Source organism: Anopheles funestus, chromosome 3RL (assembly GCF_943734845.2).
Source record: "Anopheles funestus chromosome 3RL, idAnoFuneDA-416_04, whole genome shotgun sequence".
Classification (NCBI taxonomy): Eukaryota; Metazoa; Arthropoda; class Insecta; order Diptera; family Culicidae; genus Anopheles; species Anopheles funestus.
The window spans coordinates 55,056,875-55,076,974 of record NC_064599.1 but is presented as its reverse complement, the minus strand read 5'-3'; the positions used below and the strand labels follow the sequence as shown (position 1 = coordinate 55,076,974).

The window sequence follows — 20,100 nt, the reverse complement described above, 5'->3', positions numbered from 1 at the left end:
AATTGCATGATATTTACAATAATTTCAGTTCATGAAATAATGTACAATTCACTAGGAAGCACATATTTTTTTGCAAAACATTCTTCTTTCTTCCCCACAATTTCTGACCAATTTGTTTCGTTAAAAATCGTGTGGTGAAGAATGTGACATTTGTTTCGTTAAAAATTTCTCGCTTGTGTTCTTTTCGTTCATTCCAAAACAGCTGTTTTTGTTTGGATTTTATGCGTGTTTGTTCTTTTATTCAACACCCGGCTTCGGATTGCGGATGAATTAAACAAGCGCAATTAAACCTGAACGATGTAGTGTAAAAGGTGCGTAAAGAAGGTTCGAAAAAGTGGAATATATTTCTACACGGTACGATGATTTGATGAAAATGGTGCAAAGGCAAGCATCTTCCGTTCAAGTGAAATTTGAACGCGTTGTGTTAAAAAAGTTATTTGTGGAGATGTAAACGAAGGGAAGAAAATCACATGTAACCAGGCGGCACTGTTATCAGCCAGCTAGTGCAATAGCAAAAGCAAACTCGCAGTCGACTTTTAAGTGAATAATCCTGTGTCGTCATGTGTTTTCGTTGATCGTTTATGGGATAACATCGTGCATTTCTTTAAACGTATTGCTCATTTTCATCAGTTCCCAAATAAGTTTAGTTTCTTCGAAGGTATGCTGCACGAAACAAAGTTACTCTCAACAAGATCCCATGGCTATCGAAACGGAACATAGAAGTTGCAACGTCACCATGCAATCTCATCATCCAAGATACGTAAACCACGTTGCCTATACCCATAGAAATGAAGCCCACCGGTATAAAAACGGTTGTCTGGTTCGATGAACATACACCACCAGCGATGGAATGAGATTTTGATGTCAGTGCACAGCAAAAACAAAGTAGGCACACGGCTAAAAGTTAACCACCGTGAGTGCCGCAACTGACAAGCGATAAGACCGCACCATGACGCACCCCCCAGTTTCCTGACGTTTTGTTGCGTTTTAGCGATTTAAGCAAATCCACGTATAGAAACAGAAACTTAATCCAATGTAATGTATCACCGTCATCCATCTTCATGTGCTGTTGATCGTTTTAAGAAGTGATTTCGGTACTGTAATTGGCTTTCCGGCTGGATATACATTAGTGTGCGTGTGGTTGGTTTTTGGTTTGTTACGGTGAGATCTATGAAGGTAGGAGGTAAACCAAAATCCGTCCACCTACATCGGTTTCTTCGAATCGGGGGCCGCAGCTACCGGTAAATCGAGTACCACCACTGTACCATTACAATATTTCAACATGGGGGGAAATGATTCACGAGACATGGTTTCTCCAAACAGTTTTTAATCTATGATTTAAATGGTTTTGTAATGTAATTTTAGATAGCGAAAGGATAAAGGACAAATTTACCACAAACAATATGCATCCCAGTGGCTATCACAAGGCCGAACGTAATGGCCCACAATTCAATTCGATCGTACTGGACAGTCGATTCGATGGTAGCAGGAACATGATTACGGACGTAGTCGATTAAAGGTGTAAATCCAATTAATTGAATCCCTCGTACAAGCGGTAGCTGACGTCAAAGGTGAACAGAAAATGTCCAACAATTTGCTCAATATTCTGCTCAGTAATGATGATGCTAAGGCGCACCGAAAAGTATGAGGTTCGCGAATTGTATGTCTTTAAAGCCATGTACAACCCGTAAGCTTAATCCTCGTTAGTGGTTAATTTCATCAAAACATTCGCATTACATTTAATCGATATGGTTTATTGAACGCTTCCTTAAAGCCAGATTTGTATCGCTGGAATGTAACAAGCTGCAAAATATGTTACAATTAGGAATTTTGCTTTGTTTTCAATGTACAATTTACGTTAACTCTAATTTATGTACATTGCGTAACGACGGCAAGATTACAACCTCAAAGACCGCTTTGTGAATTTCAAATCTACCTGCATAGCGTAGCCGTTTCTTATCGGGGCTCTTTTAACGGCTTATCTGCTTTCACAAAATCGAACCAAAAGCCTTAACCCACCGTTTTGTGAGGATTGCGTGTGAAGATCACGGTCCGTCACCAGTCACCCAGCACGGTTACATCAGCGCACCAGCTTGGTATTGTTTATCTGGCACTGAAAACAGGTTCCAACGGTGCGTATGCAGCAGGTTATGGTAAATACAACAAATAGAAAACAAAAGAAAGAAAAAAAACGTCGTAACACACACGAAAAGACAGTAAAGTGCGCTCGAAAGTGTTTTGTTTATTGTTTAACTTATAGCTGTGTCTTTTATTTCCGTACGATAGCAAGCTAGTTGATTGATATATTTGTGAATCCCCAGGGAACGAATTTTGGAAGCCCAACAAGAATTGGCAAATGTTTGAAACTTTTGCCCGCAAGAAAACTGGCCCAAACAGGGTTGGGGGAAGTGAAAAAAGAAGCAGCAAGAAACTGTGTACCTCTATTGAATGTCGGCAACTCGCAGCTAATGACTTTAACCTTCACGCGGACGCGTGCACCTGAAAATCTCTCAGACAATAATTGTTCAATTGCGCTCCAAGCGCTGGGAAGGTTGCGTGAACCATGTTTCGTTTTGCGTTAATACAGAGTACAAGCAGAACTTCATACCGATCTCATCTACAGCTTCTTTGAGCTCCGTAAGGTGTGAGTGCCTTCTTCGCTGCTGATCTTCAAACGCGTGTGAAGTGTCTGAAGTAATAAGACGTTGGCCATGTAAAGCAAAAAATCAACCACGGTTTCGCACCTGATGAAGCCCGGGGTGTTCAGTATGATGCAAAGCTTTGTGAGAAGAGCTTTTTTTATTGGGACATAGTTCAAGGTTTTAGGTAAAAGATTTTCTGCACCAATGAAATGTATAATTTTCTAAATTAAAGTACAATTTACAATTGTTTGTATTAATTTGTTTTTGTAAACTTCTTCCATTGCTAAAGGGTAATATTCTCTCTCTCTGACGTCAAGTGTAGCACATTTATTTATTTACTACCCTCAAGACCCTGCCCAAATTGCGTGCTTTTAAGTTCATGTTCGTTTGCTTCCTGTTTGCTATTTTGTCAGACAGAAAACTCTTCTCATCATTCTCACCAAGTCCAAAGCTCATTTTCCATTCCTTGTTGCAAGAGACATCCATTTTTTTTTGTTGCTTTCATCGCCATTGTCTTCCGTCTCCGTTGTCGCGATCACGTTCGTCATTTGCGTCACGTTGAAGTCACCGTAGACGTGAGGGCAAACAAGAAGCAAAAAAAACACACACTACAAACGAACCGAGCCGTTGATGCTGTCCGAAAATCGAATTTATTCATCCCCACCACGACGGTTCGGAGCTCGATGTGCGATTTTTCATTCCCGCGTTCGGTTGTGGATCGCGCCATGTCGCGATCATATGGCGTTGAAACTTCGACCGCAACGGAGCACCTTAGATGCTTCTGCGTAGTGCAGCCAAGTGGGAACGTGTGAACTATTTCTTTGCACGTGTTCTTGCCGGTGGCGAATGGAAGTGGTGAGCGAATGTGGAAGTGTACCATTGTGTGTGTGGTTGTGTGTCTGATAAATTCAAACCATATTTCGGCAGGGAGTGAAAGTCAGAAGTGAAAGAAGAATTCAATCGTGCGCTAGTCGCGATCGCGGTCAAGCTAACGGGAACGTGAAATTTTTGAAACCAAACGAAGTGTTCCCTTTTTTGTTTCCAGCGTTGGTGGTTGTAGGAAGTGACCGAGTTTTGTGGTTTTTTTTTTGGTTTGTGCCCAGCTTAACGTAGTGTAAAATCAGCTACGATCATCACCGGTGAAACGTTAACCGTAGTTAAAAAGTGTTCCACTAAAATAAATCACAGCACAGCACAAAGATGAGCCTCGTGTTGATGATCGGTCTGCCCGTTGGGCTACTGTTGGCCATCTTTTTCTTCATGAAATCATCGAAGGAAATGCCAAAGAACTGGACACAGTTCGTGTGTGAGGTGCGGATGCAGATCTGCGGTTTCCAGGCCCTGCTGGACGATTTCATCATGCGGCCACGGAATAAAGTCGGTAAGTTAGTTGCCACCGAGATGGGAAATATTTGTTGTAGGTTCTATGCAGCTAAAGGTGGGTACGAGATACTAGACACTGCAGAAGAAACGGGTTTGGTATCTAAGAGTTGGTGGCCGACAGTGTGGCAATCGATCGATACTCGAAACTTCCATGCGCAGAAGTCGCAGAAGGTTGGAAACCTGTATTAGGCAATCGTATGCGTCCATGCTGCAGCATGAGCATTTGGGAATTTAAAATTAAATGTGCTTCATCGTCGCATATTTCGCAATGGTTGGACGTTGGGGGTTGGAAAAGTGAAAGGACCGATGACCTCCTGCAACGATCAGCAATGAGGTTAAACAGAAGAAAACTTATTGTTTTCTTTCCCCCAAGCACTAGATGATCGTATGTTATGACCTTTTGTCAGGGTCATAAAGTTGATGATGGTGTCGCTCTGCAATAATCTTCTCGTTCGTGTAATTCTTGTTGCAGTTTATTTATTGGTTGAAAGTTGTTAATTAATGTGTAAAAGTAATCGTACGTTATTGATCATTTATTGTTTTATTGCTCAATAATGGGCCATTTCAAGCGCATAAAACTGGTTTCCGTTGTCATGTGCTTTTGATATTGGAATTATTGAACGTGAACTGATTATATTTGGTCTTTACAACGTCTTTAGAGCAACTTGTCATATTAATATTTTGTGGTTAATCATTGAATGTTTTATGATTTCTTTCACATATACAAGTTTTATTACCTTCGAACATAGTTATCTGCTGTCATAATGCATGTGTCCAGATATGTGGAATGATTCCCCATCCATGATTTTCTAAAAGTGTATTTGTATATATACATAGGAAGATAGATTGATATTTATTTCATTGCTGATGCTAATTTACATTTTTGAAATTCATATTCATACCGGTTTTTACTTCTCTCACTTTAAGACAATACTCATTAATCTTTTTACCATTGACATTTTTTAAACATTGACTATGAAATTATGAGATTTACCAAATTGTCAAAAAATCCAGGATTTAAAAGTTCGCAATATATCGTCTAAACCTAAGTTTGGAAACCACACAAACAGGTTTCCAGTTTGACCACAAACAGGCCAAATTGCCGGCAATCTCTAGTGGAATGTAAAGACATTTTTTAATTATTTGTGCATCTCAAGCTTCAGTTTTTTAAAGCAAATAGAATATATTCGAAGCATTGAGAGATAACATTAAAAACGGATCATGTATATTATTGTCAAACCGACGACATTAGGCCGTTCAAGCTGTTGTTGTAAGCATCAATTCTCTGCTCCAACTGTCCACTAATTCTCTGCGCTGCTGTTTTTGGTTTAATTATTTATTTTATTAATTTAATATTTATTAATTATTGATTTAGTTAAGTTTTTGTTGATATATAAAGGTTTTTTAATGCTTTGTTTGAACTTATTCGAACTTGAAGGAAAGCATTTTTAATTATTCGATGTATTTGATCTGTTTTATACTGATATGTCTGGAGAAAGGCTAGATCCTTCCAATAGCACTCACATGCGGCGAACTCTAAACTCTATAGAGCAAACCTTTCATTTCAACACTTTACGTTTACCATTTCAAGCGATTTTACGTGACAATTTCATTCTACGCTTCTCGATGCGTCACAATGTGTATAGATATTGTACATTACCGGTTTTATAGTTCAAAATTTAGACATATAAGTAGTAAAAATGGGCTTAAATATTTTTTAATTGAATCGAATAAAGTTATTTAATATTTGCTAATGTTTGCTTTAGAAAATCGCCTTAACAGCGGTATAAATACATTACCAGTCGGTCCATAGTAGGGCCGCGATATAGATATGTTGAACATAATGTAGTCGAACATAATGTACTAAAAAGGTTAAGGAGTACTGTTTCTCAACTTTTAAAGAATTAAACCAAAAGCCCAACCATGAAAATGTTACTGTTAATATTTGTTAATGTTAATATTTAATCTAAAATGCATTTTAATATCAGACACTTACTCATCAGCCTCTACGCTTGAAATTCAAAATCTGTTTTCCCACACACTAAATGAAATATCGAAATCGCATTTTCTTATACACTCTACTTCAAATTACTGTGAAAACGCTAACTAACCATATGGAAAACGTTTCATAGTTTCATAGGTTTTTGTGGTCAAATTGTCAAGTGGTTTCAATTTGTAAAGCTGAGAATTCAATCGAATCTATCGTCGCGTTTTCCAGCGTATCAACGGATAGATAGTAGCATACACACACACACGCAGTACAGTACACCGAGTGAGAAGATAATTTGATGAACAATTGTAAACCCCAGCGAAGATTCACAATCACCATAAATTATCACCGTACTAAACCGTGTCCCGCGTGTGCCGGATCGGACAACAATCGGTCTCTATAATGATCTCACTCTCTTTCTCTCTCTCGCTCTCTCCCGTGCCCGTTGCATGTGGGCTGGTTTGGAAAACGGCCACGGGGAAAATGCATTGTTGCTAACTACCGGTTGCGATTGCATTTTCCGATAGTGTGCTAATGTCACAAAGGAGAACGTTTTAGTTACATGCGTTACGTGCGTGGCAAATGCATCAGGCGTCCGATCGTCATTTTGTAGCTGCAGTTGGTGGTACGGATTAAGTTTCCCATCACGAACCGTTGACATACGCTACCGTGGTAGGAACGGCTAGTGTTAATAGCTTTTTAATTAGCTGCTGTTCACAGCTAAAGCTGTGTATGGAGGCAGCACAATCGGGGAACTGATTTTACCCAATCACTTTCGCCGTGCGGGACATGAGTGCATTGAAAGCTTTTAGTGCATTTCCCCGTAACCTTTTAGCCGATACATTTAAAGCATTGCATTGCGAGTGGAGTGCGCACTTTAGGACACGATTTGCACGATGCACGATTTTCACCTTCAAATCGAACGATCTCAATCGGACGCATCCGGCATTGATGAACTCGGTAAATTCTTCCCGCACGTGGGTGCATAATGCATTCGGTTGAATGGGGGAAAGATGTGTATTTGCAAAAAGCCAACCAGCAGACCTAATCAGCGTCGATCCGAGATGCAGACGATGCGACACCCCACACAACACTCACTTTGTTTGTCGAATGCAATGGCCGAAGGTAAAACCGGGTCCGTGGAAAAGGTGAACGATGCCAGGTGAAGAAGTGCGCTGTTGAGAGCATTCTTGTTTGCTGTCGGTCAATAAGTATTGGCCGGTGTGTTTGCCTTCGAAGATGCACAAACAATCCATCCATTACCAATGGCCAACCAAAGCCCTTAACTCCATCTTGAATGGGTGTTTGGGGGGTTGTGTGTGTTTTGTATGTATGAGTGTAGAAGATACGCTATATACACGAGTGGCAAACAGCCATTGGGTTCGAAGGCCACATTGCCGTAAACGTCAATCGCAACGTACGTATCGTGTACCAAACTCAAATGCAATACATTCAATGCATTAACCTGTTCTTGTAGAAATTGTATTTCTACCACCACAGAATAAATGCATCTAGCATTGAATAACTTCAGGAACATAACAAACAGTGTTCAATGTACAAAATGAGAAAAAATACTCCAATCTATTACACAATTTCTAATTGAATATTTGAGAGATTTTTTGAAAATATTTTTCTTTTTTTTGTCTTTTCTGTCTGCTCCTTTAAGAGTTTTCGAGTCCTACTTACAAACTTGAAACTTTTTCGTGATTCTGTTCAAGTTGAACTAGAATGTGCTGAGGTTCATCTCAATTCTCAACTGATCTATGAAGGTTTGGATCAAGAAATAGTTATGATTTTATCAATTGGAATCGAAAAACCCTGTGAATGTCCTATGATTCTTCGTTAAAGAACTAAAGGGAGCTGTACTTAGCAAACTGGTCAATTGGATGTGACAGTTGTAGAGAAAAAGTATAATAAATACTAGTATAATAGATACTAGATACTAGTATAATAGATAGAAAATAGATGAGGAACAGATAGAAAAATACAGAGTTTCCGGGTTCATGGAGCAAAGTTTCATTTCTGGATTCTGTTCAATTTGAACTACACTAGATAGTTCTGGAACTCTTCGCACGTTCTTAACCTTTTTCAAAAGTAAGCTGATACTGTACTAATCTTTATCAATTAACAATATGGAATATTTGAAAATGTTTCAATGTGAACCTTTCGTTGTGTTGTTTTTCGTTGTGTCATACGAGACAACATTAAAGAGAATCCATTGCATATTAAAGAAGCTTCAGGAAGTGCAAAGGATTACAAATTAACATCTTCATTTTCATCCAAATTAACAACTCGGCACATTCTAATTAAATATGAACAGCTTCCAGAATTACCTTCAACTTCCTTAGTTTAGCTTAGAAATCCTCTGCAGCATAGGCTTGTGGATAATTTGGTGAAAATAACGAACCGACTAAACATATATGGTCCTCAAATAGAAAAACAAAAGTAATATTTTTTTTGTCAAATTTCATAGAAAAAAGTCGAAAAATAATTTTAGACATTAAACCACTAACAAATGAAAGTAAATGACAATAAATATTAATTTAATGAAACGAACTAGTAAAATTCACTAGTAGTAGAACTAAATAGTAGTAAACGAACTAGTAGAAATTTTGTTAAAAGTGTGTTTTAACTAAAGAATGTAGGTAGAATGTAGATATCTATATATATCCATAGTTATGTCTAAACATCCAGTACACTACCACACGATGTAAACCCGCTGCGTAGTGTATGAAAATGCGTGTATGTAGTAGATGCATGTCGCCCTCTTCTGTTCCAAGCATCAGCGAATAAAGTGTGCTTTGCAAGCCCAACTCATTATGCTATATTAAACTAATTTTTCAAACGTCGATCGGCATGACTGGTCAGTCTGGTTTAATTTGTACCATCTAACAGAAGGAAGGAGGAAAATAACTAAATATTTTCCATTGAAGTCACATGATTAGCGAATATATCGTAAAGTTCCAGGATGTATGAGATTGGATGTACAAATTTAGGCTATGATCCTGGAGTAGAATGATTCGTGTAATTCCTATGTTCTAAATATTTATTTCCTGGTGAAAAGTGTTGTTTGCTCTCGCAAAAAACGAGGTAAAGTCTTCTGTAATTATTTTTCAGATTATTGGAAATTATTGGACATTGGATTTGCACGATTCAGTATTGGCAGTTGATACCTAATATTGTATTGAAGTTTACCAATCGATGTTTTTGAATTACCTGTTCCGAAGAACTTAATTTCATCTTCAGAAATCAACGTGGCCTAATAATGTACCTTTTTTAAGTTGTGCTTATTTTTCACTCAACGAAAACTACGCCATAAGAACCGATGGATTCAATTCGTCTATATTTCATATCTGCAGTATAATCAAGTATACCCGCAGGCAATTGCAAACTCGGTAGCGTTTATCAGCAGCTGCTATTGGTCAAACAATTTACCCAGGATGGTTCCCACTATCATCCTCCGCACAAACACATCCCAATTATAGCCGTAACGTTCCTCTGTAACCGCAAATCTGATCCCGGGGTCCGAAATCTTCAGATAGGGGTGAAAATGCAGTCCTTATTGGGCCATTATTGGGTGACGATAGCCTCGATAAACACTAAGGGGAAACAATTTTCCGCCCTAGCTGGCGCACCGGCAAAGGTGCATGGGTAGGTATGGCGCTTCCTTTTCAATATACACACCCACACCCATATTCCCCCCATTCCGTGTGCCAGCGAAACCAGAAAATCTTGCACAGTTGGGCTCTGAATTATGACCGGCGCAACCAACAAAACCCGTACCCGTCAAGGGTGGTAAAAGAGCGTGATTTATCATTTTCCCGGGCCATCCACCCAATTGCGAAGCGTGCAGAAGCAAAGCGTACCCTTATCGGCGACGCAATCGACACGGTTATGCTAAATTGGGTTTTGCAAATGAGGTTAAGTCCATCGAACGATGCGTTCCGGTGCGATTGGGTGGAAATTTCCACCATCCCGTGGGTAGGGCACACACACACAGACACATGTGGGGCCTTACCAGTCCACGTACGTACAGGCCAAGATTCAACCGAAAAAGCACAACCAGGTTTTTTGGGGTTTGAGGAGGAAAAGGCAGGTTTGTTGGGTTCGATTTGCTGCCAATTCTATATCTAGCGGCGTGTGCATATCGTCGAAATGCAATTTGTGGAATGTTTTAGCATCGGTGGTTTTTCGACGGAAAAGCGCTCCGGTTTCCGAAGACCGGTGAGGCTGTGCAGTCAAGCGGTCAAAAAACCATCTCACCACTTCAATTGGCAGCAAAGAGCGGACAGAATCCACCCGCTGTGTGTGTATTTGAATGTGTTCAACTTTTGCGGGCAAATTTCTCTTTCATCCAAAAGGTGGAAACATTTGAATTGGACGTTTAACAGTTTTTTTCCTGTTTCACTTGCACCGGAAATTCTAGTTTGTGTTCAGGGAGTTGAACGTTGCATCACTTGAATGGCAAATCATCACAGTTTATTCGATGGCGCAAAGAAAGCTCTTTGATAGTTGATTGTATTTTTAGAAGGAAGTGACGAAAGAATGCATTTCATAAATTCGATATTATTGTTTTTTCTATACATCCTTTTTAAAAATTTAAGATAAATATACTGAGTATTATATTTTTGAGTATAGCTCAAAAAGTCAACTCGTTTCCATACCAATACGTGTATGTTAAATTATCCAAATTCATTTTTTTCTCAAAATAAATATTTATAATCCAGAAATCCTCAAATATGCAGTTAATTTGTAACAGCCACTGCGAAAAGAGTCAGGCAACAATTTTCGGATTTATGTTAACATGGCAGTAATCAGGCCGAGATGCAGCAATTTTACATGTTGTGATATTTCTTGTCGGCTTGAAACAGTCAATTTGATATTTATCTTATATTCACCTATCTGAAGAAAGGTCAGATAGTCAAACAGTAGCCTAGTTCAACGCCCAGACATTACCGAAAAGTACAGCAATATCTAAAGTTGAACATCGATGACCATAGGGTTACCATATTTGCTTTTTTTCTTGTCATGTAGCGGGTTTTTTTATAAGAAAAAAATTCCCGCCCAACAAAATTGCAAAGCTCAAATATTCAACAAAAATTATATATTGAGTAACTCAAATATCATTAAGATTATCCCTTAAAAAATATAACATTTTGATGTTGTAAATAACGTTATTACACTCAAGGGGAAATATTTCACTCAAGGAAGGGCGCCCCGCTGGTATGTGATAAACGGTGTCGCTTTCACACGACAGGACCGCGTTTCAAATCCCACCCGGACCGTCTCCCAGTAGCAAATACTGAGCATCCGACTGCGTGGTAAAAAGAAGTCTAATAAGGCCGGCGTAAACTTACAGGTCGTTAAGCCAAGAAGAGAGACATAGAGAGAGAGAGAGAGAGAGAGAGAGAGAGAGAGAGAGAGAGAGAAAGAGAAACAGAGACTGAAATATATTTTTCGATTATTGTTTTACCTTCTCAGAAACACATTTCAAATCCAATAATGGAAGTATTTGTGATTTTCACTCATTTTTGAGGTGACACGAATAAAAAAGTTTTATTTTTTTAACATCTGAAACTTGTTTCTAATTTACATTCATTCGTAACAAGTGTAAGGCAGGCCGTTCCTTACGAATAAAAAAAAGTTTAAGGCTTTATACAATTGTTGACTTGAAATATTCGCTTTCTGTGCTTGAAAGTAAATAATTTATTCATACTTTTGCAACATAAATTTAACGTTTCAATTATGTATTTTATCATTTTTAACAACATAACTCCTCAAAGCTCAATTTTAAAATCTGTTGTGAGTAAATTTTAAACCACAACAACCGATAAGCCAATATATAATATATATAAGCCAATAATGTTTAATAGGGTAAAGCCGATAAGCCAATATAAGCCAATATACATATTTTGGGGCGGCCCGGTGGTGCATATGAAAAACGGCGCCCGTCCACACGGCAGGGACCGGGTTCAAATCCCATCCGGACCGTCCCCCCGTAGCATGGACTGACTATCCTGCTACGTGGTAAATTAAGTCTTGATACGGCCAGGCCGTTATAACCGAACAAAAAAAAAAAAAAAAAAAAAAAAAAAAACGATAAAATAATATTTTTATTTTAATAATTAACAATAATAATTAAAAAAAATCATAATAAATTTAAGTAATAATAAATTAAATCTGTACTTAAAAGCTTATTAAAATTCTTCTTCTTAAATTTGACTTACATTTAAACAAACACATTTAATCGATGTAGATTGAATGTTAAAAGAATTTAGATATAACACACAATGCACATTTATTTCCAATAACAAAGCTTTGTTTTGTTTGTGATTGCTTGGCTAAGATTTAACTTACACCCTGTGCAATCGAATACAAATCGAACAGCAAGAATTGTATATTTTTTAATTCCAGTTTTTTCTTTAATTACACAAACAGGACAATAAAAAATAAAACTACTCCCTTTTTCTTTCCCATTTGCGGAGCTAAAGAAAAACGTTTGAAAAGCTAAACATACAAAGGGATGCACCTGGAGTAGATTTAATTATTCGATAGCGGTGGAGAGTAAATTCATTGGAATGCACGATTTGTTTAGTTCTTGGGTCGTTTCCGTCGCGCAGCTCGCGAGTTTATTTTGTAATTCCACCTCATTCCTTCGCCAAAAAGGTTCGACGATGTGCACAGCTACTGCATTTGCATCCTCTAATCGAAAGACTCATCGTCATTTTGTTTTGCTTACTGTTGCCGGAGTGCTTCTTCGGAGTCAGTTAAGTTTATTGTGCGATGCAAAAACCCTTACCGTTTGTTGGAATGTTTGTACATTTTAGCTGCATTTTACGGAATGCCTTCATTGTAAAAACCTTCGGTACACAGTCATTTATCGGATCGCGCAAATGCAAATGAAAGATCGTTCGGATGGTTCTTGATGAGATTTTTTTTTCTTTTGCTTTATTTTAATAGAATTGATTTCTCCTACACTGGTTTTCTGCTCATCAGTGTTGGAAACGATTAAAATTTTTTTTTTCGATTACCGAGAATCTTTTTTTCCCTCGCACAACCAGGTACTTACGATACCTCGCTCATAATTGATTGAATCAATTTTTCATCTCTATTCCGAATCGTAGGTCGTGTCTCACACCCTTCCTGGATTGTGCACATGTTGCCATGGATAAAGGCAAAAATCAAGAGAAAGAGAGAGAGCAAAAAAATCCCCCCGTCAGTTCCGAAATAATGACCAAAAACCTCAGTGTAAATCAGTTCCGTTCCCTACGGGGGGTGACATTCGAAACACGATCCCTTTTTCCGATTGGCGAGTTTCCGTTTCAGTGTGAGACATGAATTCCGATGATTAAACAATCATTTGGCGGACGCCGAGCATGAGCTTTTCCTGTACAAGCGCACGTTTGGGTGTGTGTGTCCTGTTAAATGCAAAATTAATTGTGCAATTTTCTCCCGTGGTTTACGGAATATGTGTGTGTGCCTGTGTGTTTTTATGTTGCGTTCAATTTGAAGCCAGAATATGGAACTGACTTTTGCCTTCATGTCATTCAGCGTGTGTACATGTTGGCGAATTGTTCAACCTGCCCAAGAGAGAAGGAGAACAGGATGCACGGGTTCATTAAGAGACGAGGTCACAACGCTCACACCCACACACCTGCACACGGGCGTACAGGAATGTCGAGCCAATTCCAAACGCGACAGCTCCAGGGCACATAACGAGCGACCGGGAACAACTGTACAGCACCAACCAGTATCGAAGGGAGAAAAAAAGTAGCAAGAAACGGAACGGAACCGAACCCTCTTTCGCTTTCCACAGCGGAACCGGAAACCAATGAAATGATCCTCCGCTCCACACACAATACCACAATCCCATGGCAATTTCCACGGTCGTCCGGATTTTCCTGTCCGGGGCAGGCTCTCCGATAGCAGAAATTATATGTATCTGTGCTGCGGAGGCAGCACTTTCTAAAGCAAATTAAAGCACTGCCAGCGTTGGCTTCCGACTCGTTGGTCGTTGGTCATAAATGGATGGACACAATTTGCCTCTTTTAAATACTTTGGTATGTGTGCATGTGTTTTTTTTTATATCCACCATGGTATGTCTACATTCGGGCTTATCTGGATATTTATTTTTTGCACTAGCATAGCCGTTAGGTGCAGTGCCGGAAATTGCAACCCAGCATCATCCAGGCGTCAACGGCAAGGATATTACTTTTCATCCAACCGTAGGCTGCTAATGCGGTACAGCCGATGCACAGGGATTTTCCCATTTCGGAAGCGGCTAATCTTAATCGAGAAGTGATTGGGAATTCTTTGCCATCGTTTTAATTCGTATGCAACCAGTTTTTTTGGTTTGTTTTTTTTTTACGTTCAAACTTCAAAGCCGTCCAATGATTACGCGAAATTTAGCTTTCAAAGGCAAAAGCAATTTTAGCTGCATAGATACTTCATCGGGCGGGATTTGCTATTTAATTGTGGTTGTATGCTGCTTTTGCCAATCTTTTTTTTTTTGTGCTACACATACGTGAGTGATTAGTGATAGGGCTTGATTGATGATATTCAATCGATCTAATGCCAGTGTGATATAGTACGGTGCAATCATTTTGAAATTTTCCCTTTTTTAAAAATTTATATAATTTTTTTTTATTTAAAGATTTTAATAATGACTAATTTTGGTAGTGCTACAAAAATTGCACTACATACATTTTTGTAAAAGAATTAGCTAAAATTTTTAGTCGCTTGAATTACTACTTTAAGTGATTAATAGATCCATTTTTCTTTTTTCAAAATATAAATAGCTTACAATTTAGTATATACATATACAATAGTAGCACGATTTGAAAATATAAAATGCATCAAACCAGAAACGTTTTTTTTTTTTCAACTCGCATGCTCCATCCGGGTCAACATCAAAAGCGCCCAATGTGGCCTGTGGCGGATCAAGCTTCTCGGAGGCCCTACGAGGAATGGTAGTTGGGATCTCAAAACTAAAGATGATCACACTGTCGAAAAACTTAAATCAGGCGGTGGTTTATTTTGCGTTGGTCCACTATGACTGATCGCGAGAAGACACCGAGCAGTGAACTGATTTCAAATGTGTTGACCGACAGGAGAGTCAGTTTTGAAGGCCCCCCTTTACGGCCGCCAAAAATACACTGACAATGACTGGTGGGAGGCTGGAAGATGGGACGAGGGAAGGGGAACTCAAATATATTAACGTATCGCTTAATCCACCCCTGGCCAGAACCGATTCGTTTGGTGCTTGAGCTCGAGGCCTCTTCAAGACGGGGGCTCCACGCGGCCGTTTAGTCTGCTTTTAGGAACATCCGCGTCTGCTCGTGGCACACTTCATGTCAGCCGGATATGATCGCGGAAACTTTTTAAAGATTCTGGCACCTCGGATATTGGGGAATCCATCGTTTGGAGACCTGGTTTCGGCCATCCGATCGTGTTAAGCGACTAGAGGAATCAACAGAGCTTCAGACGGAGAACTGATGTCAATATGGGCACCTCCTTGGTATGGTGGACACTTCTTTGGTAAAGTGGCTTTACATTAGGTCGCAAGGGTCGGTATAATCGACCAAACGCTAAAAAAATATTTGGCCAAAATAAATATTCGCCGCTGCCCGATGTGTTAACGGCGCCAGTTCCACACGACAGGACCGGGTATCAAATCCCATCACACGTAGCAAGGACTGACTATCCGTCTATGTGGTAAAACAAATCTAGTAAGCCAGAAATGGCCAACGTGACCTTAGAGGTCGTTAAAGCCAACAAGAAAGAGAAAGAGAGAGAATAGGCACATCATGGGAAGTATTAATATTTAGTAGCTGTAGTGTGCTTATTACACTTTTTTACATTGTTCTTTAGTATTCTGTATATCATATATTATTATTTTGAAAGTTATAATACTCCTAATTTTCTATTTTTAATATTACATATTTATCAACTTAGGCCTGCCATGTCTGATCTTCTAGGGATATCCGTTTCTGCAATTACTTATTTTGTGCACTGCTGTTCAATATTATAACGTGTTTTATTTGTTTTCGATCATGAAAAAGCATCATATTTTGAAAAAACAAGCTTTTCCTAAAAAAATTATTCCATAAATAATAATTGTTGTTTTGGGGCGGCCCCCCGGTGGTGCATTTGATAAACGGCGCCCGTCCACACGGCAGGACCGGGTTCAAATCCTATCCGGACCGTCCCCCCGTAGCATGGACTGAATATCCTGCTACGTGGTAAAATAAGTCTTGATACGGCCAGGCCGTTCTAACCTAAAAAAAAAATAATTGTGAGAACTCGAATGGGTAAAACCTGCAACGGGGCGAAACTGTGTCTTCTGTAGCTTAGTGTTACCCGCTTCGACAGAAAGGTTTTATACGCGGGTTAATACAGTAGTCACGATCGTTTATCTGACAATTTGATCAATTTAAAAACAAATAAAGAATATTAAGATAACTTCAAGCTTAGCTTTTGTAAATTCTTGTGCTGTTATTCATCTTCATAGAACTCTTTCCCTTGTATTGGTCCCAAACATTATCTTTAATATTAGCTTTTAAACTTCGATATGCATCTGTTGGAAATATGTCTACATGATCGTTAGAAATAAAATAAAAGTGTTTATTTTAAAATCCATAACCATTGCGAAAAAATATAATAAAAATTGGAAATTCAACCTCCTGCAATACAAAACAAGTAAAAAGGTTTTACAATGCACAACATTAAAGAGAATATTTTAAGAGCATTATACGCACTGGGAAAAGTATAGTTCGGACAATATTATTTTTCACTCCATTCTTCTACCTCCTCACGGTTTCATCTCTAGCAGACACCAAAAAGAAAATAGAATGAACACCTGCAACGCGGTGAAAATAATCACACCTTCGTGAGGCGATAAAGTTAATAAAGAGCCGCCATTTCCCAAACGGTAAAGTGGTATATTTTCATCCGAAAAAAAATTATCGTTGTTTTCGTTTCTTAATGCCATTCGCTTCTTTCTGCTTCGCTTGTATTGTTATGCAGCAGCAGCAGAAACAACAAAAAAGAAAGGAATATTAAGTTTCAAATAATGCAATATTTTCCTGTTTTTCACTCATTGCACGGCGATCACAACGAGCCTTCAAATAGGAACTTATTTTCACCGCACGCACACATCAACGATGAATGAAGCGAAATTGACACTGTGGTGCTATTTTTTTCATGATGTTGAAGGCAAAAACTCATAGGAGAAAAAGAGGAGAGAAAAAATTAACACTTTAAACCATCAGCAGATTATTTATCGAATGAATGAATGGACATTTCATTTTAGATTCGAAAGGTTTCCCGTCCATAGGTTTTCCATCGCACATATAGAAAAAAAGAACTCTTCCGTCACGCATGTGGTATTTTATTTCGTTCCGTAAAATCATCCCAAAAGTGACCATTGCAATTCACCAGCTCAGGCGCATCCCTCCCTTCATTTTTTCGCAATGCATTTTCAAAGCGATAAAACCCCAACACCTTTAATTTTTTAACATGATGGCTACCCTTCACCACTACCATTGGCCATACTGGCATTTCTGCTTTCGATTATTTGGTTCAATTACCATTTTCTCGACCAAAAACAAAAAAAAACTGTTCGGTGCAAATCTGTCGCCTGGTTCCATCGCCTTTCATTTGCACGTGGTTCTACTTTCACCCGATGCCACGTGTGCGCACACACTCTCTCTCTCTCTCCCTCGAACTCCCTCTTTGTGTATTATGGAATTAAAATTTTAATTTTCCTCGCTTCGTATCGATTGGGGTAGCGCTTTCAGGATGCTCGCACGATAAAGCATTGGTGGATGATAACAAACGACAGAAGAAACAAAAAAAAAAACTCCCCAAGAAAAAACGACACGAAAAACCATCACTCCAATTGCCAGCCGATTCGAGCGGGTGTTCGAATTTTTGGAAGCATTTATTTGGATTCAATTATAAAATGGTAGATAGCGTCGGTGACATCAGTTTTAGCACCATCTGGTTCTTGTTTTGTGGTTGCGTATCATCCCGTTTTGCCATCGTATGCTCGTGACGCTGTCGAACAAGGTGGAAGGTGGCAGTGAAGGCGTTGCTATTTTTAATCAGTGCCAGCAGCTGTTGCTATCTATATATGTCCTTCCTATCCTTACCTTGACGGGCAAATAAAGAATTAAAAAAACACACACAATACCGGTAACCCCCCCGACAGATAAAGACATTCTCGGGAATGATATAAATCCAAGCATCTTCTTTCGTACTCATAGTGGAATGTGTGATAAAACATTCGAGCAGTGTACTGCTCCGTATCAAAGACATATTTGTTGCTGTCGTTTAAAAGCTAAATCTCATCACACTTGTGTATTTTCTTCGTTTCATTTCGCAGAACTTTATAAGCAGCCGGGCAAGATTGCGCTCATCACCGGTGGTAATCGTGGGATCGGACTTCGCATCGTCAAGAAGCTGGTGGAGTGTGAAATCGAAGTCATTCTTGGTATGGCATCATGCAAACTGATCCTGACAAAGTTGTGCGCGTGTTCTAAACTGTTTGTTTGCTTTTGTTTGCTTCTAATCTTGCCCAGGTGTTCGCAATCCGATCGATTCCCGTAAGGCGGTGGAAGCCTATCTGGAACATGCGAAGATCCCGGTCGCCAGCTGTAAGCTACACTACGAACAGCTTGACATCGGAAACATGAAGTCGGTGCGGGAGTTTGCCGGCAAGATTAGGACCAAGTTTGAGAAAATACATCTCCTCATCAACAATGGTGGGTTTGGGTTGTGGTAGAAACCTCAAAACGGAACCATTAACCCTTTTGCATGTGCTTTGTCTTTACAGCCGGTGTTATGAGCGTACCGTTCAAGCTGACTGGCGAAGGTTACGAATCGCACATGGCCATCAACTATTACGGCCATTTCCTGCTGACACATTTGCTACTGCCACAGCTGAAGGCAGCCGGTACCGCTGAATGTAAAGCGCGCGTTGTGAATGTATCGTCCTGTGTGCACAAAATTGGTGAAATCGATTACAAGGACATTAACAAAGTGTAGGTGTTTTCTACCAGCAATCCAATCCAGTGTATGATTTGTCTGGCTTAAACGTACTAATTGCATTTCATTTCATCCTTCGGCAGCAAAAACTACTACCCGGCGGATGCGTACAATCAGAGCAAGCTGGCCCAGGTCCTGTTCGCAAAGTACATCAACTTAATTTTCGAAGAGGAAGGAATGCCGATCCTGTCCAACTCGCTGCATCCCGGTGTCGTTAATACGGATCTCTTCGAGCATTCCAGTACGAACTATATCCCGTGGGTACGGGCACTGCTGTTCAAGAATCCGGAGGAAGGTTCACGTACCGTCGTCCATGCGGCCATCTCACCGAAGCTGGAAACACGCGGTGGATGCTATTTGAGCAACTGTCGCGAAGCGAGCAGTCACCGCTATTGGAACAATTCTGTCCAGTGTGAAAAATTGTTCAACTTCACCTGTGATACGCTGCGTATCGAAGATTTCTTCTACAAGCGTAACTAACTTAACTCACCATTGTGCGATTGTTGACACATTCCCTCCATTTTTCCTCTCTCGCTCATTGCATAGCACTTACTACACCATCACAATACTGCTAAATGGGATGATTGTTTATTTCTTTTCTACAAATGAAAACTTTAACTAGAAGATGTAGCTGTAATGCAGCGATTATTCTTCGGCAGATGTTATATCCGATTGTGATCCGAAGCGCATGATGACAAACTTTTGCATAGATGTGAAGGAAAGTTGCTAGAGGAAGGATGAAGTAATTATCCAATTAGAGGTTTTGTAAAGGTGTAAAGATAAAAGACTATTTAATGGGAATCCTTTTCCCCTTGATTGCCAAATGGGATAAGGACTGTGGGTGTCAGAAAAACACCCTTCAAAGGAAATACCAATATTGAGCATTTAGCATTAAAGCGGTTTTAGAAAAATACATAATACCCCCAAGCAAATGTATTTTTCTAAATGGGAACTCCCTTCTTTAAAGTGATGGGACCCTTGAGGGGCTTACCTGGTTAGCGTGTTTGCATAGGACGTGTTCGGATTAGGGTTGTTGTT

General features: G+C 39.4%; 1 protein-coding gene across 5 annotated transcripts; it reads left to right on the top strand.

The window, feature by feature from the left end:
* Nucleotides 1-183: 183 nt before the first annotated feature.
* On the top strand, nt 184-19,686 carry LOC125767985 (dehydrogenase/reductase SDR family member on chromosome X). 5 transcript variants are annotated; one of them, XM_049435055.1, is made up of 6 exons: nt 184-311; nt 3,688-4,023; nt 18,401-18,508; nt 18,597-18,779; nt 18,851-19,058; nt 19,146-19,686. In XM_049435055.1, the coding sequence occupies exons 2-6, from the start codon at nt 3,843-3,845 to the stop codon at nt 19,540-19,542; spliced, it is 1,077 nt and encodes a 358-aa protein (XP_049291012.1). In that variant the 5' UTR covers nt 184-311; nt 3,688-3,842; the 3' UTR covers nt 19,543-19,686. The 5 variants fall into 5 exon arrangements, with proteins under 5 accessions (XP_049291012.1, XP_049291013.1, XP_049291011.1 ...); XM_049435056.1 differs by having other exon boundaries at nt 188-324; XM_049435054.1 differs by having other exon boundaries at nt 188-354.
* The last annotated feature ends 414 nt before the right edge of the window (nt 19,687-20,100 follow it).

What these genes read in the sequence shown, in the direction of transcription:
- LOC125767985 (XM_049435055.1), top strand. Translation starts at nt 3,843, where the DNA reads ATGAGCCTCGTGTTGATGATCGGTCTGCCCGTTGGGCTACTGTTGGCC. An exon ending in TGAAATCGAAGTCATTCTTG is followed by an intron (nt 18,509 to 18,596) that starts GTATGGCATCAT and finishes AATCTTGCCCAG; the next exon opens with GTGTTCGCAATCCGATCGAT. An exon ending in TACAAGGACATTAACAAAGT is followed by an intron (nt 19,059 to 19,145) that starts GTAGGTGTTTTC and finishes ATCCTTCGGCAG; the next exon opens with CAAAAACTACTACCCGGCGG.